This window comes from Brienomyrus brachyistius, chromosome 17 (genome assembly GCF_023856365.1).
Source record: "Brienomyrus brachyistius isolate T26 chromosome 17, BBRACH_0.4, whole genome shotgun sequence".
NCBI classification, from domain to species: domain Eukaryota; kingdom Metazoa; phylum Chordata; class Actinopteri; order Osteoglossiformes; family Mormyridae; genus Brienomyrus; species Brienomyrus brachyistius.
In genome coordinates, this window is record NC_064549.1 from 7,512,937 (window position 1) to 7,532,467 (window position 19,531).

The window sequence follows — 19,531 nt, forward strand, 5'->3', positions numbered from 1 at the left end:
GGTGACGGGACAAATACAGAACTGGGGGTAGGTTTATTTCGAAATTGCAACCTTTAGAAATATTGACAATATTTATACACACAGTTGAGAGCGAAGCCTGGAACCTGAGCAAAGCCTTTAATCTGCACTGACTGGCGACTGCAATGCTACAGATAAGATTTGCTGAATTGGCGGGAATAGTGATCAAAAATCAAAATAAACTTTTTTTGTTTTAAAATCACCTGTACAAAGATCCACAGAAGATATGTATTTACAAGACGGCTGCTTCAGGCTCCGTTTTAACTCTCAGCTGCCCAGTGCTGGCAGTTGCAAATATTGATGCCCTCTGACTTTGCAGTTACAATTTTGGACTTAATCAAGTGAACATTTCCTTTGCTGCCACACAGCATTGCTGCTTCATTTTTGGGTCAAATTGTCTAAAAATAAAAGCAGATGTAGATCTTCATACATATGATGTTTCTGTGAAGCAGTAAAAGATTCATCAAATACTTTTTGACTTGTCACATTCACAAGGTCTCCTGCTTTCACCCTTCCACTTACTGTCGAAACTGCCCTTTTTTGGCTACCACTGCAGTGCAGATTCAATTTTGTAGGGATCTCTCAAAATTTAATCAGATTTATTTTAACATGACTATAGCATCATTGACAGCAAAAGTAATTTATTGACATAATTCGCATTATCAGTTTCTTTAACAAACGTAACTAATAAAGAAGTAAGATGTAATAAAATACTCTATTTCTGACCGGGACTAAAACCGCTTATTTATCCACACGGGGTTAACATCGAGGAGCACGGAAAGGAAAGGGCGGGTTTTACAGTGATTTAACCAATCAAAGACGGGAAAACTTTGGCACACCTAGCCAATCATCGTCTGTTTAAGGTGAAAGGATTTGGAGGACGTTCTAGGAAGTAGTAAGTGTTGGTTAGCAAGCTAGCAAGCTACAAGGATAATTTAAAGTTACCATTTGTTGTCTGCTTCTACCGGTATTAATGCACGTAAAGGAACATCGGTAAGGCTAAAATGGCCAAGAGTGGAGAAATCATACACCTAAACGTTGGAGGGAAAAGGTAAAACGCGAGATATTAGGTCTGGATGTTCTGTATCCAGAAAAATGAAACACAATTTAGACAAATAGCATATAACTTCTTAACTGTTTAATGCTTTGCTTATCTTAACTGTGATGTACCTCATCTCCAGGGTTTTTTTTTTCTTTGCGTCGCCCTTGGATCAAAGCGTGCATAATACTGCTATAAAAAGTAATTTCTTTGACGTAGATATATTTAAAGTGTCTTTGTTTTTGGATAATATAGTATTGTAGTGATACGTTCTTGTCCTACCTCAGCTCTATACTGAGCAAGCAGTTTGGGGAGACGAATTGGTGTTTAGCTTGGTGGTTGTGCAGGAATCCGCCGCAGATCAGTCGTCAGGTTAGTTCCTGCCCACTGACACTTCAGGGCGTGAGCACATAACTGCAGGATCGCGGGACGCCCCACTGGCCAAGTAACATTTCCTGAATTCGGAAATGCTAGATTGTTTTATGGTTTTTACTCCAAAAGTGCGGGGCCCTTGCGCTTGCTGTTTTGTATATTCAAACTGAAGTTATAAAGATGCGATATTGCGGCATCGCTGGTTATGAACGGGGCGTTGCTGCACCTATCGCGGTAGCGATGCATTTGTCTCAATTTTAATAATAACTGGTGTTCAGGAATTAAATTCTGTTTTGTGACATTTTTTAATTTACCAAGAAAAGTCTCAAGATTTATCTCATCATACCGCTGAACTGCCTTTTGTCTTCATTATTCCTACACCGGATCCACCTTTACTGCATTTAACACTTGTCTCGCTGGGACTTTGTCCTTTTCTGGTGTTAAGTTCTAACAGTGTTTTGTGTAGCTCTTGTTCCTGTGCAGACTTGCACTTGCTCCTGGTTGGGAATTCAGGCTAACAGCGCTTATACCTAAGTTGAGAGTGAGACAGCTGTTCCTTGTGACGGTCCTTGCTTTAAACATAGCCCTGGTATCCTCATTTGACAGCGAGTGGATGTCTGTTTGTGCAGTCACAGGGCTTTGATGCAGGTACTCCACATTATCTCCTATTTAATCCGAAGTTGGTTTAATCACACCGAGTACGCCCTCAGAATCAGATGCAGGGTGTGAGCAAAACATGAGCCCTGTGTAACTTGTTCTTTCCCTGTTCCCCCACAAACGATTCAGCTGAAGAGCTGTGTGACCTTGGTCATATTGGATCCTGTTAATAAATGTAGTTCTTCAGGGCCAGCAAAAGGAGCTGAATCAGGTGTGTTAAATGAAGGGAAACTCAAAAATGTGCAGAACTCCGGCCCTCTGGGACTGGTGTTTGACATCACTGTTTTAAAATGTTAAATGTACATTTAAATGATCAAAACTTTTTAATATTTCAGATTCAGCACATCGAGGCAAACACTGACATGGGTCCCAGATTCTTTTTTCTCAAGGTTGGTGAAATTGAACTCATTTTAATCTGATTGTCTGTTGTAAACTAGTTGCATTTTATGTTGTTTGCATGAATGATAGTTGTCCCAACCGTTCTCAGTTTAATTATCAATACCATATACTGTTGTATCGATTAATCTAGTGTAATACTTTCTAGATTACATGTTAAAATGTTTTATTAAGTGAATGTACCTTTTCCTGTTAGCTTTAATCAAAATGGAATTTGAAAGTTATATATTTTTATTTGGTATTCTCTTACGTTTTTGCCATTTTTAGCCTCCTCAGTGGCCGGATTTCCACACTGAAAGATGAGACTGGAGCAGTAAGTGGCAAAATTTGATAAAGGCAATTTTAAAAGTCATGAAATGATTGTGTGTGCTGTACATATAGAAAATTTACACGTTTTTGTGTAACATTTTCTGATAAATCTTATTTTCACATGTTTACATAGAACCTGTGTCAAAATAAGAATATTTTGAAAAATCTCTTGAAAAATAAAGTGAAAGGCTGTGGAATTTTACCTGCTATTTTGACGTTGTGGGAACTATTTTTCAGGTCCTCACAAAGGTCTGTGAGTGGAATCAAAAAACTAAAAAAGCAAAAAGTCTCGTACTTTGTTAATTTGTCCCCTACTTCAGCTGCTGCATAGAAAAAGAATTTAAGTCTATTTATTGGTGTTTAATGGTGTCGTTCTCCCTTTTTTCTATTCCTAAATTAACCATATCCGTAGATCTTTATAGACAGAGACCCATCACTTTTTGCTCCAATTCTCAACTTTCTTCGCACCAAAGAATTGCATCCCAGGTACGTTGCCTCTACCAAAAGAAGAGAAAAGTAACTTGTAGAACTCTGAAGTTCTGACCCAGATGTTAGGCCTACCTTGTCCACGAGATTGCTTTAAACTGCTTTGTTTCTTTGTTTATAGTTGAAATGATACTTCTGCGTTTATACTTGGCCTTTTCACAAGTGGGTCTTAGAGGTGAATACAGTGTATTTCCTTATGCACTGAATATGCACTGCAAAGTGTTATGAATGCAAGCACGCACAATTCAACATGAGAATCGATTTTTTTAATTAAATGTAAATCTATATATAAACCTATAAAGCTAAATAAAACCTGCAACTAATATCTTAAACAGTAGAGATGTTAATGCCTAAGGTTGTGCTTCCTGTTCCTGAATGATTTTTAATTAATAAAATGAAGGGAAGGACTGGAAAATCAAAATAGTAATATATGTGGCTGGACTTCATTTAGTTAGTTGTATTATCAAAGGCTATATCACAAATTTACAGCATGAAAAGGAAATATGGAAACGTTCAGCTGTTGTGGAATTGATTGCTGCTAAATATGCATTTACAAGCATATGTACACTTATCAAATACAGGTTTTGTTTATCTAAAATCTTAGATTGTGTGTATGAATGATCATCTTGTGTATCTTCAGATCAATAAATGTGCATTTACTGTTGCATGAAGCGGAGTTCTATGGAATTACACCTTTAGGTAAGGTCTCAAATTTAGAGAATTAAAATGTATGAATATAGTGAAGGAAACTAGAAATATTGAATGTTATGATGATTATGGTGGCTTTCGTTGTTTGATTATTTAAAATTTTGCTAGCCGTGTATTTCCTTCAGATAGATCTTAGCTGCACTTGAATAAATTTAAAAAGGACATTCGTTTTTCATAAAGATGGCCAGTTTCTGTTCATGGTCTTCTTGTATAGTCCGGAAGCTCCAGCTTTGTGATGAATTTGACCGATCATCCTGTGGAAACGTCCTTTTCAATGGTTACCTCCCTCCTCCAGGTAAGTTCAAGCGTACACAGATTTTTAGTTCAACATTTGAGTAATGTTATATCACATTAGTATATGTCACACCATTTGTGGTGGCCTCGTGGATAAAAAAAAATAAACTGAAATCCGTGTTGATTTTAAATCTTGACGGTAATAAATAGTTCCCAATCACTTAACATCTGTAGTGTAAACAAAACGGCTGCTTTTATTCTCCTGTTTGAACCATGTGTCTTATTATAAGTGAAGAATGAATGGTTTATGATAGAAAGCTGTGTTACAGTGTACCCTGCAAAGAGACAGAATCGGCACAGTGTGGCAGGACCACAGTTCATGGGAGGACGGTCTAGTGCCATGGACAGGACGCCCGTTAGACGCAGTAATACAATGCCACCCAATCTGGGTCATGCTGGCTTGCTGGGAAAAGTTCTGGTGGAGGAAAGGACTTGTGGTGAGTGTGCTCTGTTTGCAGTAGCTTCATCCGGGATTTTTTTCTTAAGTGTAGGGGGAGCAATTTAAAATCTGGACAATCCACTTTCTCTTTAGTTTGAACTATTTGCTGTTTGCTGTAGTATAGCAATTCCAACTTGAATATGCTACATTTTTTACATCTCTAAGACTGGAATTCTGCGTATTTTCTGGAATCGCTGATGTTTCACAGAATATTTTTCAGATCATATAACGCTGCTTCTTTTATACTTTTATACAGCATTTGCAGTATTTCTTGAGCAGTCCATGCACCCTGTTCAATACCTTTACAGTACCATGGTCTGTCATAGATATCTATATATATGTTTTTCCCCCCGCAGGTCAGGTTGGTGATACTGGGATGGTGCGCATCGTATGTGGTCATCACAACTGGATTGCTGTGGCCTATGCTCAATTTGTGGTCTGTTACAGGTAACATAATAATAATCATAATAATAATAATTGATACTTTTATTGATCCCCGTGGGAAATTGTCTTTTTTATGCCTCCCTCCACTTGCTGTTTGTAGAGTAAGCCGTCCGCAAAGGGCAGCCACCTGTTGGGGCGCCCAGGGAGCTGGGGGTTAAGGGCCTTGCTCAAGGACCCACAGACGTGCTGAGGCTGGGTTTAAGTGTAAAAGTCTTTAATATATGGACGGTGGACTGTGCCGGAATCTGCCTAATGCTATGCCTAAAATCTTAAGAAATTGAGAAATACAATATTGATCAGACAGGCCCTCATAACGGAGTACCGTTGAAAGATTAATGTTTAAGTTCTAATGAATTTTTATACCTGTCTTATCTTCTGCTGTCCAGGATGAAGGAGTCCTCAGGCTGGCAGCAGGTCTTCACCAGTCCACGGCTTGAATGGGTGATTGATAGAGTGGCACTCAATGCCAAGGTCATGGGTGGCTCCTTGGGCGACAATGACAAGATGGTGGCAGTGGCCTCTGGTACAGAGATCATACTGTGGACTGTGCGTCCTGATGGAAATGGCAGTGAAGTTGGTACGTATCTCCATTGATGTTGTCTGTGGAGTAGTTTTAATAAAACATTTTTTATTTAATTACAAAAAAAAGCACTTTTTTTCTGCTTATCGTATTTATATCGGTTAACTGATCTGGGTAGGTCCACGACCATCTCTCTCTCCAGTTTTCCCTTTGGTGATGGATAACAAAAGGTTTTTACAGGCATCCAACCTCATATTTATATCCCCAAGAGAAACAGGAAATGGTGAAAGGCTTAAATAGAGTATATGGAAACTAAGACCCACCAAAAAGGCAGATTTACCAGCAGACATCCCTTTTTGTATTAAATATTTTTTAGGTGTTCCAATAACCTCGAATATTAAACACAACTGAAAAGCACATTTGGGTGCAATAATTCTTGAGCTAACTGTGCATTCCTTTTTGTATTCAAGTTTATACAGTCATTGTTATAACTAGATATTTACATTGATCTCACTTTTAATCAAACTACAAATGGGTTGACAGCAGAGGTGGGAAGTTCAGTTCAAAATGTATGACTCCAGACCAAGATTTTGTTTCAACCAATCAGTTAAGCATAAATAGTCACAGTCACCGAGAACTCAACTGGTTGGTTGAAACAAAAACATGGTCTGGATTTGTACTTTCTGGATGAACTTTCCACTTCTGGTTGACAGTTTATTTGGCAAGGCTTTGTTCGCATCTTACTGTGAATTGTTTCTCGTAGGTACGTTCAGTCTGAATGTTTCGGTTGACTCGCTTTTCTTTGTGGGAAACCAGCTAATTGCCACCAGCCACATTGGAAAGGTTGGGGTTTGGAATGCTGTCACCAAACACTGGCAGGTGAGACGTTTCGGAAGCATTCAACTATTGCATACTAAAAAAATAAAATACTTTAGTTATTATATTATTTGGAGGGGAAATTGTGCATGTGCATATTTTTTATTTTTTTTTACTGATCTTTGCTGTAATATGTGTGTGCCAGTAAGACGGATGAAATTACAGTACCAAGTTTAACATTGTTACATTTTTCGAACAGGACATTTCAATGCAAAATCACAACTGAAATTTTACTTTGCTGTAACATTGTATATTACTATATTGTGCATATTAAGTTGTTGCTTGTGGTATGTCCTTGTAACCCCTTGATACATTTCTTTATGATTTTATTTTAGAATCAGGATGTGGTTCCCATTAGTAGTTATGACACGGCTGGTTCCTTTCTTCTTCTCGGATGTAATAATGGATCTATATATTATATAGGTAAGTTGTCATAAAGAAGTTGTTTGTAAGTTTAGCATGATACAGTACAGTAGTAAAACCTTATTTTATTCTGTCCATCCAGATGTGCAGAAGTTCCCACTGAGGATGAAAGACAATGACCTCCTTGTCACAGAGCTGTACCGTGACCCCAGTGAGGATGCTATTACTGCGCTCAGTGTTTACCTCACGCCCAAAACAAGTACGAGGATGCTCGCTCGCTCTCTCGCTCGCTCTCTCGCTCGCTCTCTATTTTTTAGCCCTCCAAATTGCATATTTATTTTGGAGAAAATTAATTATGCTGAGTTGGGAAAATATTTTAAGGGACCTTATAATAATCTTGGTTGTTGTGTCTATTTCCTTAGGCGACAGTGGAAACTGGATCGAGATTGCTTATGGTACCAGCTCAGGCACAGTGCGGGTCATCGTCCAGCACCCTGAGACTCTTGGTTCCGGGCCCCAGTTATTTCAGACATTCTCGGTCCACCGGAGTCCTATCACAAAGATCACGCTCTCTGAGAAGCATCTCACCTCTGGTAGCCTAGACACTTTATTTTCTATTTTTTTCTTTATTTTGTTTATGTAGATAACTTTCTATTTAATCTGAATTTTTACATTTTACTCATTTGACTCACACAGTGGAATACATTTGCGTCATGCCTGTTACCTTTTCCATGCAGTTCTTGTAATATGCTATACATACCAAGAACATCACAATAGATTAGTATTAGAATACAAATGAACCTATCCTAGACCTGAAAACTCAGTCTAGTTTGAGCTTTGTCATTTAAAATTTAAGGGATATGGAACTTTCCAGATTTTGTCTTAGCAGGTCGTCCACCCACACCAAGCAACTGGCCGTGACATTGGTCACGCTAACATTGGTCGATAGCTAACATGGAAAATTTGAGAAGATGCCAGTCTCTTCAGTGGCCATCTGTTTTCAAAGAATCATTCAATGGCCCCCAAATTCTTCCTTTTGGATAAATGTAGATGGCATTTATTCTCTGACATGTAGTTCCTGTTATGAGCGTGCTAGTTGTGTGCTTTTGCAGATTGTTAGGAGAAGCTGAAATGACATGCGTGTTTGTATTGGCAGTCTGTGCAGACAATAACCACGTGCGTACCTGGACTGTGACCCGCTTCAGAGGCATGATTTCTACTCAGCCTGGCTCCACCCCACTCACCTCCTTTAAGATCTTGTCACTGGACGACGTAGACGGGCACGGGAGCTGCAGTGCTGGGACAGACATTGGTGAGTTAGGTGGTAATCGCTGTTACTTATGTATACATGTTTAATATGCTGTTACAAGCATGTCCACGCTTATTCAATAACTTGGATTCCAAGTTAAGAAGTATTGGATGAATGAAAGTAATCGAGCACCATGTCTTCAGACCATCTCAAGATCATCCTATTTGCATAGATCCATTGTTTTGTCATATGCGTGTGTTTCTCAATATGCGCACTTGATCATACTTGCGGTCTCGCGTACCCGTTTTACGTCATCTTCTGTTGCCAAAGTACGGATCTAATACTCAAAAACAGAAGTACAGAGCACGGAAAAAATCCCCAGATGTCGTTCTTGCCCCGTCCCAAATTTGAAGGATCCCTCGGTTGCAGGCTCGTCAAACGATGCATCCCATGATGTATGTCTCAAGTTCGTTCCTGTGAGGCTAGTTAGCAAGAACGATTTTGGCAAAAACGCAAGTGCGTCCTTTGCATTTTTGGTATTAATAAACACCCTATAATTTCGTTCACCATTGCTTGAGAATGGTAGGTGCCTTGTGGTCTTCCATCCCAGACATAAAGCGGTGATAGACACCGTCCAGGATGCCTGTCACAGGGTACAAACACTGGCACCCATATTACAGGCAGTCTAGACATTCAATTTAAACCTTCAGCCCTGGAGGCGTGAAGTAACAGGGCCCGGTGCCGGAATGAGGTATCCACTGAGCCCAGAGGTGTAGATCTGCATATGTGTATTCGCTGTGCATGCAGAGCGCGAAGACATATACATAACAAAGACGTGTAGTCCTGTATCAAACCCATTTTATCAGATGGATCAGTAATTTTTATTTTTTTTTTAAGTCATGTTTAGTTGTGACACTGTATCCTAAACAGTGTTAGTCTTATTTTAAATGATGAATTCTTAATTATTCTAGAATCATTTTAAAAATCTTTCTTGCATCACATTCTTTCACAATGTACCTATTGCATGTGTGCTTGTTGTAACATCACCATATACATCGAAACCCCCCACCCCCTGCCCCTGGGGAAAACTGGGACCCCTCGCCAATGTCAAACTCCTTCTGACACCACTGACTGAGCCACTGTGTCAGCCTTGGTAAATGTATATGATTAACAGTAGTGTTTTACTACTGGGTGTGAATGAATTGAATAAATAATTCAAAACCCTCTTTATCAGTGTTCCGCAATCCGGTCTCCAGGCACCCCCGGACATGTCTTGAAGATCAGATTGGGAAATATTGCTCTATATCATACTGCTTTTACCTCTCCCACACAGACGATGAAAGAATTTGTTTAATTTCTCTGGCAGAATTCTTTTTATCGTATGTATTTTTCCTTCCTTTAATTCCAATGAAGTCTTTCAGACATCTTTCCAAACAAGTGTTCCAAGTAGCATTGAAGCTCTACTGTGAGTTGCCAATGTGGTTTGCTTTGTTTTGCCCCATTGCAGGGCCTTACGGGGAGAGGGATGATCAGCAGGTATTCATCCAGCGAGTGGTACCCGACACGGACAGAGTCTTTGTGCGCTTCTCGTCCAATGGCAAGAGGTACGCAAGATGATATGGGTGCTATCTGTTTAGCTTCTAAGGGTATCGTTGATGTGAGAATCTATTCTATCTGAATATTCTCCTGTGTACCTCCATTAAATGTATAAAATTAAGACATTCCCATTCTATAAAATACTAAGGGGTTGTTGTAGAACTTCCAAATTTTCATGAAATATGCTGCATTTTCCCAGTTTTATACCAAACCAAATCCGTCTTTCTGCGTAAAGCACAATCAAATGTTGAAGCATCTACTCCCAATATACGGTATATGCTTGGGTTGTGCTGAAAATAATCTGTATCCATCTATCTTCTGAACTGTTTTTACCGTTCGGGGTCACAGGAGGACTCTAACTTAGTTAGCATAGGCCCAAGGCTGGGGTATAACCTTGACAGGACACCAAGCCATCACAAGACAGACACACACACAGACAGGAAATTTAGAAACACCAGTTGCAATAACTGCATGTCTTTGGGTGTCCGGTAGGACATTCACGTCACGTAGGAAAGAACATGCAAAACTCCTCATGCACAGAGTTGAGGTGATGTTCTGCATATATACAAAACCAAATAAGACATGAACATTGATGAGAGTCCACATTCTTTATCACTAAATATCCATAAGGGGGCACTGTTTCAGTATTCCGAAATGTAGACTAAGAATATACCAGTTTATTGTATTTGGAAAACAAATCTTTGTCCACCATTTAGACAAACTAAACCTGTGCACTAAATGGAATGTGCAGCAAACCTCAAGCGTACTTCCTAGTAGAATTTTGTGTCTGGTTTTTTGAATGGACATGTATGCACAAAGTTTTTACACAAAGCATTTAGTAACGGTTTAAATACAGACTGTCCCTATTTTACAATATATACGACTTTTGGCACATTGCACATACAGTTTAAAAATAAAAAATTATGAAATACATGTAAAAATAAATTTCTGGGGGGCGGCATGGTGGTGCAGTGGTTAGCACTGTTGCCTCACACCTCTGGGACCCGGGTTCGAGTCTTCGCCTGGGTCACATGTGTGTGGAGTTTGCATGTTCTCCCCATGTCGTCTTGGGGTTTCCTCCGGGTACTCCGGTTTCCCCCCACAGTCCAAAAACATGCTGAGGCTAATTGGAGTTGCTAAATTGCCCATAGGTGTGTGTGTGAGAGTGAATGGTGTGTGAGTGTGCCCTGCGATGGGCTGGCCCCCCATCCTGGGTTGTTCCCTGCCTCGTGCCCATTGCTTCTGGGATAGGCTCCGGACCCCCCACGACCCAGTAGGATAAGCAGTTTGGAAAATGGCCATCCAACCAGGCAGTGCGTTGCTACCTAGTGTGCGCTGACCACTGTATGATAGTTGCTATGGGAAAGTATTACACTGCATGGAGGCGTGAGCATCCCAACCTCTACGCATCTCCGGTCTCATTCTCCCATCGAAAAGCCAGCACCGTTACCCTATTCCGACATACGCCCATTTCAGCTTAAGTCGGGGACAGTCTGTAATACTAAGGTAAGTTATCAGAAATTCAACATGTACTTTCACTTTGTTTGGACCAGAGTGTGTGAGGTCCGTTCGGTCGACAGCACCGCCATCACAGCATTTGTGGTCCATGAGTGCGAGGGTTCCAGTCGCATCGGCTCCCGACCACGGCGGTACCTCTTCACGGGGCACAGCAATGGCAGCATTCAAATGTGGGACTTGACCACTGCCATTGAGATCACTGGAAAGGTGGACACAAATGGTAGGTGGCATAACATAATTTTCTGCGAATACGTAGGAGAGGTATTATTGACAAAAAAAATGGCCGACTCATTAAATTTGTGTCGCACAGATCTCGGGGGGCCCACGAAAGAGGAACTCTTGGAGCTGCTTGACTTGTGTGACCTGGCGTTGACGCGCACTCCAGATATGAGCCCAGCAGCCTCCATCACTCAGTCCACTCACCGTGCCTCCACCCACAGGTATCTAAAGCACCCAGTTAATGGAATTCTGTACAGTGCTTCCCTGCACTGTCTGGGAGGGAGCAAAAATGTGGGCCGTCTGCAGGGTCCCCGAGGACCGGGCTGAAAAACACTGCTGTAGAGCTGCTGTTCAGTGCCCAGGATACAGAATACTTTACCAAGAAGTTGTTTTGAGTATTGGAGTTCTCTAGTGTATAGTTTCAGATTCTCTATCACATCATTCTTAATTAGAACCTACTGCATTTTAAGTGATGCCGTCTTTCTCTCTCATACTTTTAATTCAGCCTGCAGTCCCAGATGGCTGAGAACCCCCGTGATTTTGGGACAAGGGGCTTGGCCCCCTTCACCGGCAGCCTACCTCGGCACGCGTCACCTGTGTCATTTAACAAGCCACGGGAAATGGCCTTGGGTGGCGCCTTGGGAGGTCTGTCCCTCCACCCTCAACACATGGGCCTCAGTCAGGTCTCCTTGAACATTCCTGGCAGCCCTCGCCCTCCACGGGCACCTCTTGAGTGGAAGTCGCCACCCTGCGCTAAGGACTGTCTGGGATCCCTGCGTCGGGGCAGTTTCGTGGAGCGCTGCCAAGAGTTGGCCAAGAATTCCGATTTAACCAGCGCAGAGAGCGGACGCCGCAGCCTGGCCGCATGCAGTGATCTGGAGCAGAGGCTCAGCCTCAGAGTGCCCTCTTTATCTTCTACCAGTGCAACTGCTTCTACCCTGCATAAGACTGTAACACCTGTGCCCAGTGCAGCCAGTGCTGCCATGCCAACTCGAACTCAACCACCCCTTTCTCCTCAGCAGGGCAATTCAGCGGAGGCCTCGACAGTTCAAACCACTGGACCTAACTCTCAACCCTCCACCAGTCCTAAACCACACATTAATGAAACCAGCTTCTAGATTGCCGTCTAGAAACTCGTATGATTATTTTTATGACGAGACATCTCATTGTCGTTGGACAGGTCCAGTTGGTCTCAGGAGGTGAATAAATAATCCGCAGTCACTATAAGGATTAGATACGTTGTTATATGTGGAACGGCTGAAATGCAGAACCTTCTTATATACTTGTTAACAATAATCACAACAGACCAAGAATGCAACAAACTTCAGTATTTTGTTTTTTGAAAATCAACATTATAAAGGTGTGTTTGTTTTTTTTTTTTTTTTTTTTAATTACTGCTTTAAAACCAAAGACTATTTTGTATTTCTGTCATTAATTTTGCAGTCCCTGTTTCTGTATTTTTTTAAGTAATGAACGAACTTCAAAAGTTGTTTTTATAAGTTTGAACAGGCCTAAAAATCTTAAGTCTAAATGATTGTAGATAAAGATGTATTGCAGCCTTCATACATTTTATTAAATGCAGATTAGATGGAAACATTTTTGAAGCAAGCTGTATTAACTATACAAAGGAAATTTATAGGGAAAAATGAGTTCAGGGCGACTCGCATCTGAACAAGCTGGACAGTGCCGACAATCATGCGAAGTGTAGCTGAAATGAGACACGCCTTTCTATGACGTGCCTCAGAGATCTTTTCACTGTTAGACGTTTCAATCCCAGCCTTCTCTCTTAACTTTGTAATTATGCATGAGGTGATTTTTCTAATATTTATGATACTGGTGAATGTTTCAATTGTTTTGGGAGCTGTGTTGTATATATTGATTTAAGTATGTTTGAAATTTCCTGTCTTGGTTAATATATTTTATAAATGCCTGTGTAAGATTTGCTTCTATCAGGTACTCCACATGGGGGTAAAAGGGTATCTTAATTTGGAATGTGCACTGTATGTTGAGATTGGTGAATGGACAATTTGTTAGCTACACGTCGGAGAAGATTTATTGTCATTCTTACTGTTGAACAGTTTTATTTACTTAATGCTTCAGTGCATAACCAATACATGCAACGTTTTCAGTCATCCATCCATTAGTTATGCTAATTTTTCATTCATTCTTTTTCCTGTTGAGGATCATGGGAAGACTATGCTTATCACATCAGGTCTAAGTGGTACAGTAAGCTTCTTGGACAAAACAGTATGTCAAGTGAGACCTGCTTGTATCTACTCCCTTGGTAGTTGAGCAGTTGGCAACCACAAAGTTACAGTTTGCCAAAACATCTTAAATATCCATTGCCTCTGCAACCTTTGGTATAGACATCATGACAACATACAGAAGGTGTTGAAATCTCTGCCTGCTTTTGTATTTTCTTCATAATGTGATTCCCAAAATTCAGAGTGAAGAGACCAATCACCAAGTGCTATTTTAAGGGCAGATCTGCTGATATCTTAGTGAACCTTATGCATCTCTTCCCTCTTTCACATCCTCATCCTGTGCTTCTTTAGAGCTTCAATCATCTATTACCCAAATGTTTAAACTGCGTTGCTCCCTAAAAAAAACAAAATTGTCTCAGGTGATGAGAAAGGCACAGGCAAGCTTGTTTTGACTTTTTTTTTCCAAAAGTTGAAATTGTGGTGAAGTCATTTTTCACCATTTTCTCAATTTTAAATATCATTAATAATGTCTGAAAGACGCCTTGCTGTCATCTTCGTAACGCCTCCGAAGTCCACAGCGGACTGTGAAAAGCTCTACAAGTAGAACAGGCTATTGTAATGGTTTTTCCCAGCGTACTTACAGTAAGAGTACTTTGCAGCATGTTAAAATTGCTTATGATAGCATTTTCACACTAAGCAGAAAGACGGATCACATGCTCCAACCTTTGTTTCTCTCCACTGGCTGTTTGTCTTACTTCAACTTTTAAGATGCTTTGGTTTCAAATGCAATCACGGTCTTGCTCTTTTTTTTACGTGTGCCTTACTATTATTATTATTATTATTATTTTTATACATGCATGTAGTATAGTATACATGAGTATGAAGTGTTTTCTGTCAGCTTAGAAAATTTGCCCTTAGCCTGCACCCAACTTCGTAATAGTAGTATATTCAATTTCTTTTATTATCAAAGAAACTGTCCTTGTTCCATCTTTTTATTTGATTCAGGACCACAGTTTGGGTCAAGTGCCTATCCTAGATATCATAAGCAGGGGTGGACCGGGGACAGCATGGCACGCTATTGTGGGCAATACACATGCACACTATGGGCTATTCAGAAATGCCAGTGTACCTGAATGGCTGAAGGCCATTCAGCCAGGGCAGAGCTGCCTACCTAACCCAGGAAGGAGAGCTAGCTGCAGCCCCACTGTGCCACCCCAGGAATCCACTCAAATTTTGTTAGTATGAGAATCAAAGTAATAATTCAATTTGTCATTAGTACATTATGTTTAGGGGCGGCATGGTGGCAGAGTGATTAGCTGTTACCTCACACTTCTGGGATCTGGGTTCACCATGGTTCCATGTGTGTGGAGTATGTATGTTCTCCCCATGTTGTTGCAGGGTTTCCTCCAGGTACTCTGGTTTCCCTCCACAGTCTGAAAGCAGGCTAAGGTGAATTGGAGTTACCAAATTGCTCATTGGTGTGAATGGTGTGTATGCGTGTGAGCCCTGTGATAGGATGGTGCCCCATCCTGGGTTATTCCCTGCTTTGCACCCATAGGCTCTGGACCCCCCATAACCCTAAATAGGACAAGCAGTTACTGAAAATGAATGGATGGATGGATGGAGGGAGATATATATATATCCCGTGATGTATGGGCATCTCAACTAGGATATATGCCAACCTTGTGCCCAATGCTGCCTGGATAGGCTGTAACCCTGACAGTTTACCCTATCACCCTAAGCAGTTGGGTGATAAATACCTTCAGAAACCAGTCACACAGTCGTAGCTACTGTTCCCATGTAAGTATTTTGAGCATCTTGTGCAGTTGTCAGTGAGATGAACAGAATGAGATGCCACACAACACAGGAAAGTTATGCAACTTTATGCTATTTTTAGCAACTGAAACTATACGCAAGTTCGAAGTCAAAACTATACGCGAATCTTCAGAGTTCCTCACACACTAGCAGTTGAAATATGGAATTTCTAACTTGAACTAAGATGTCATAATTTGTGTCATTTTTTTGTTTTATAACTGCAGTATCTAATATCAAACTTCATGAAGTATGATTTTGTAGCTGTTTTACAGTATAGTTGAAAAGGTAAAAACCTCAAAATGCATTTGGGCTTAATTTAATTTCATGTACTTTAGCGCCCTTAAGTTGTCAACTCTCTAGCTACAGTATTTATTAGATAGGTCTTAAGATCTGTGAAATCTAACCCTTACTCACAAATACAGTAAAATGATAATAATAGTGCATCATTGATACCTTCTGGGGACGCTCTCTCTCTCTCTCTCTCTCTCTCTCTCTCTCTCTCTCTCTCTCTCTCTCTCTCTCTTTGTCTTGCTCTCCATGACACACAAGAGCCACCTGCAGCAGCACTCATGGAGCTGGGGGGTCAAGGGCCTTAATCTAGGACCCACACACGTGTGACTATTCTGCCACATTTTAGCCTCAAACCAGCGACCTTCCAATCATAGGAAGAGAGGCTTCGCCTGCTGAGCTACAAACTTCCTCAGAGATTAAGAGGAATGCATGAAGTAGTTTATTGAACAACACTGAAGTTATTTTTGGCTGTTTTGAATTATTCACACATGTGATTCACACATGATGGGAATGTGGGATAGACGCACCATAAAACCTTGAAGTTAGTTTACCATGTGAATCAGCCGATGCTGTGATTTATGTTTACCTAATTAAAGATACGAGCCTGGCACTGGTCACAGCACTGCTAATAGGGGGTGTCATGGTTTAACAGATTCAGTCCCATTTCTCAAGTGTCCAGATTCTACAGATCTTGCCTTTATGCTGGAATAGGTATAGTGGCATAGGGTCTATGTCATCCATCCGTCTGTCCATCCATCCATCCATATCTATCTATCTATCTATCTATCTATCTATCTATCTATCTATCTATCTAATCTAATCACCTGTCTAATCGAATCTTATCTGATCTCCCAGTCTTGTACTACACAAAGTAGTTGGGGGGAAGGGGGGGGCTATCTCAGGCAGCACAGGGGGCACGAAGCAGAAGCAGTACCCCTTGGTTGGGACGAAGGTAAATGAAATATTGAATATTTTGCTGTGAGTTGAAGAAGATCAGACTATGGTGTATTTTGAATGAATTTTAAATCAAAAACTATTAAATAACCTTGTTGTTTCTGAATACAATGCAATATCAGATAGGCTACCTTTCAGCTATTTCCTTAACATGCAACATTTTCCGTTCGGCGAGCTCATGCCTCTAATGATGTTTATAACTGACTGTGGTTGTAGCCGTTGCGTCCTGATATGAACGAACGTTATGTCTGGGCTAACCACAACATCTTGCACAGTAGTTATCAATATGACGGCAATGAAAGTGGAAGCTGTAAAAATGCATAGGAGAACCTTATCAGTGCCACATGGACTTCAGTTACCCACAACGTGCTTCTTTTACGCCAACTGGCTGCCACATCCAGCAGTAAAATTTTATTTGTTTAAACCCACCGTTTTATTTGTTATCGAAATTTATATTATTTGTAAAACAGCTTTTCATTTACTTATGCTTTTTATGTAATTATCTTTACCTTTAAAGCGCCTCAAAACTCCTAAGGAAATGTATTATTTGACTGCAATTATTGATCCATACACCTTTTCAATAACATACAGTGATCTTGCCTTATTTTCATTACATTTTTGTTTCATGTCCTTCAGTAATTTACGAAAAATAATTCAAATACGGGTGCAACTTCGTCTTTTTATATTATTTCCAATAGTGGAAAGTTTGAAATTATGTATGAACGTTCAAAGAAAGAAAAGTTAAGGAACAAATTTACAATTATTCAGGATGCATCTCCAAGAGATTCAGTTGGCAAAGTAAAAGAGGGGGGTGCAGTTTGTCCAGGAGTAGTCCTGGTTAGGCTAGAGTAAACCATTAAGGCCACCAGCAACTCTGTATTTTGAAGTTGTGAAAGGTGTGAAAAATGAAAATATATCTAGAGTAGCTTAAAATCAAAGTTCTGCAATCTAAAATAATATTTAGTCTAATAAATCTTACTGTATATGTGTGTGTTTAGGGGGGTGGGGTTGGGGCTTATTTGGCCCCTACCAATGCTGAGATCAAACCTATGTCCTTGCCCATACTACCCAGGTAAATAGCTTTTAATATTTCCTTTGACTGCCTAAGGTTTCTGCACAGTACTGAGTGTCTAGAGCAAGTTTGATATATTAGTATGCTTTTGTAAAGGTTTGACTGTGTAAGAATGTCCATCAAAAACCACCATCTATCCCTTCAAATGAGGGTGTTTGCCTTTCCAGAAATGGTCAGTCCTGGCAAGCCGTACCTGCTGGTAGGTCAGATGCTTAGCACAGGGAATTGCATGAGGACATAAATTTTATTATCCTTAGAGTGAGCTCTCCCCATTTCCTCTGCTCTCTTCCTCTACCTGAACAAAATATTTCGCTTACTTGAGCAGCAGCGTTGGACTCATAACATATTTAGTGCTGAACAATGACCTGGAAAAGTGGCGCTGCTGGGTCACTCCATTCCCACCCCATGCCAGATCTCCAGTCGCCCTTGTTTGCTGTCCAGCCATGCGTGTTTCAGCCAGATGAATTCCTTCTTCGACATATGGAATGTCATGACAAAGAGTCTCTTATGAGGCACACCGAGAAGGCGGGAGAGTCCACCCCTATCCATGCCTCCGTGGTGATAAAGGAAGAGACCTAAAAAAGCCCCCCCCCCCCTCCCCATTGCCCTGGCCAAAGAAACAGATGGACGATTCTCTAGAAAAAAAAAGTCTTAAAATACAAAATAAACCCAATTCATGTAACAAATGTCAGTTTAACATTACAAGCTTTTTCTAACATTATGCAATATTGCAATTGTGAAGTATAGTTTCATTTTTAGAATGTTAATGTTTAATCATTTTAAAAGCTCTTTTAATAATTAAATAATTTAGTATCTAATTTTTTCCCCAAAGCTTTGCCAGGTTAGGGTTACAGCGCAAATTATACATTTTCTGATTAAAATCTGTAGCTTGGCATTTTATAGCCTAATAAAATGATAAAAACATATTCATTTTAGTGATATGGGTTTGCCAAAGTAGGACATAACTGGTCACTTTTCTGAAACGGAAGAATAAATATGTACAGTAAAAAAAAATCGAGATGTCGATGTTAGTTGTGCTGCTCTGTGTCTACGATTTAGCAAAAAATATAGTTCTACCTTAGAACATTCATTTCACTATGACAATGGTACAAACGTTCCAGATACTCCAGCCGTTATCAACAGTTATGTAAGTGGTTCAGTCAAATACCAACAGTTGCAAAGTCATTCCTTCCTGACTGAAGAGAAAAATAAGATACAGCCTTTGTGGTATTTCAGCGTTGATATATATCTCTGCATATGCGGTCTATCAAGTCTAATTCAGCCTAACCATTGTATGCTACAAAATATATTGAGTAATCATGCAACTCTTAAATTATTTAAACACATGGTCGTTTGTCCTTTTATAAATTTCCAAATTTCCCCTTGATTGTGAAACCAGGACCTGTTTCTGCAAAAAAAAAAAACTGCAGTATGTTTTGTGTCAGGAAACTGTGAATAAAATGGTTAAGGAGAGAAACACATTATGGTACTATGGTACCATATGGTACTAGAGGGTGAAGGAATGAAAAGAAGAAAACTAATGTTTTGGGGGGGGGGGTGTAGAAAACCGACATGATTGCTTCCACTCTGTATAAATATTTTGAAATGTCTACTGTCTTGGTGCAGTGGAATCTCTTGTATTCAGACAGCTATTGAGAAAGCATATGCAGGTCCCCATTGTGCTTTGAAACA

At 40.3% G+C, this 19,531-nt stretch overlaps 1 protein-coding gene across 1 annotated transcript; it reads left to right on the forward strand.

Moving 5' to 3' along the window:
• The first annotated feature begins 866 nt into the window (after positions 1 to 866).
• Positions 867 to 13,639, forward strand: shkbp1 (SH3KBP1 binding protein 1). The gene is made up of 18 exons (XM_048981174.1): positions 867 to 1,069; positions 2,422 to 2,475; positions 2,750 to 2,795; positions 3,204 to 3,277; positions 3,918 to 3,976; positions 4,200 to 4,280; positions 4,549 to 4,716; positions 5,075 to 5,165; positions 5,549 to 5,739; positions 6,446 to 6,561; positions 6,894 to 6,981; positions 7,064 to 7,180; positions 7,344 to 7,514; positions 8,078 to 8,233; positions 9,678 to 9,774; positions 11,320 to 11,504; positions 11,595 to 11,724; positions 12,009 to 13,639. Exons 1-18 carry the CDS (start codon positions 1,023 to 1,025, stop codon positions 12,619 to 12,621), a joined length of 2,484 nt encoding a protein of 827 aa, XP_048837131.1. The 5' UTR covers positions 867 to 1,022; the 3' UTR covers positions 12,622 to 13,639.
• The last annotated feature ends 5,892 nt before the right edge of the window (positions 13,640 to 19,531 follow it).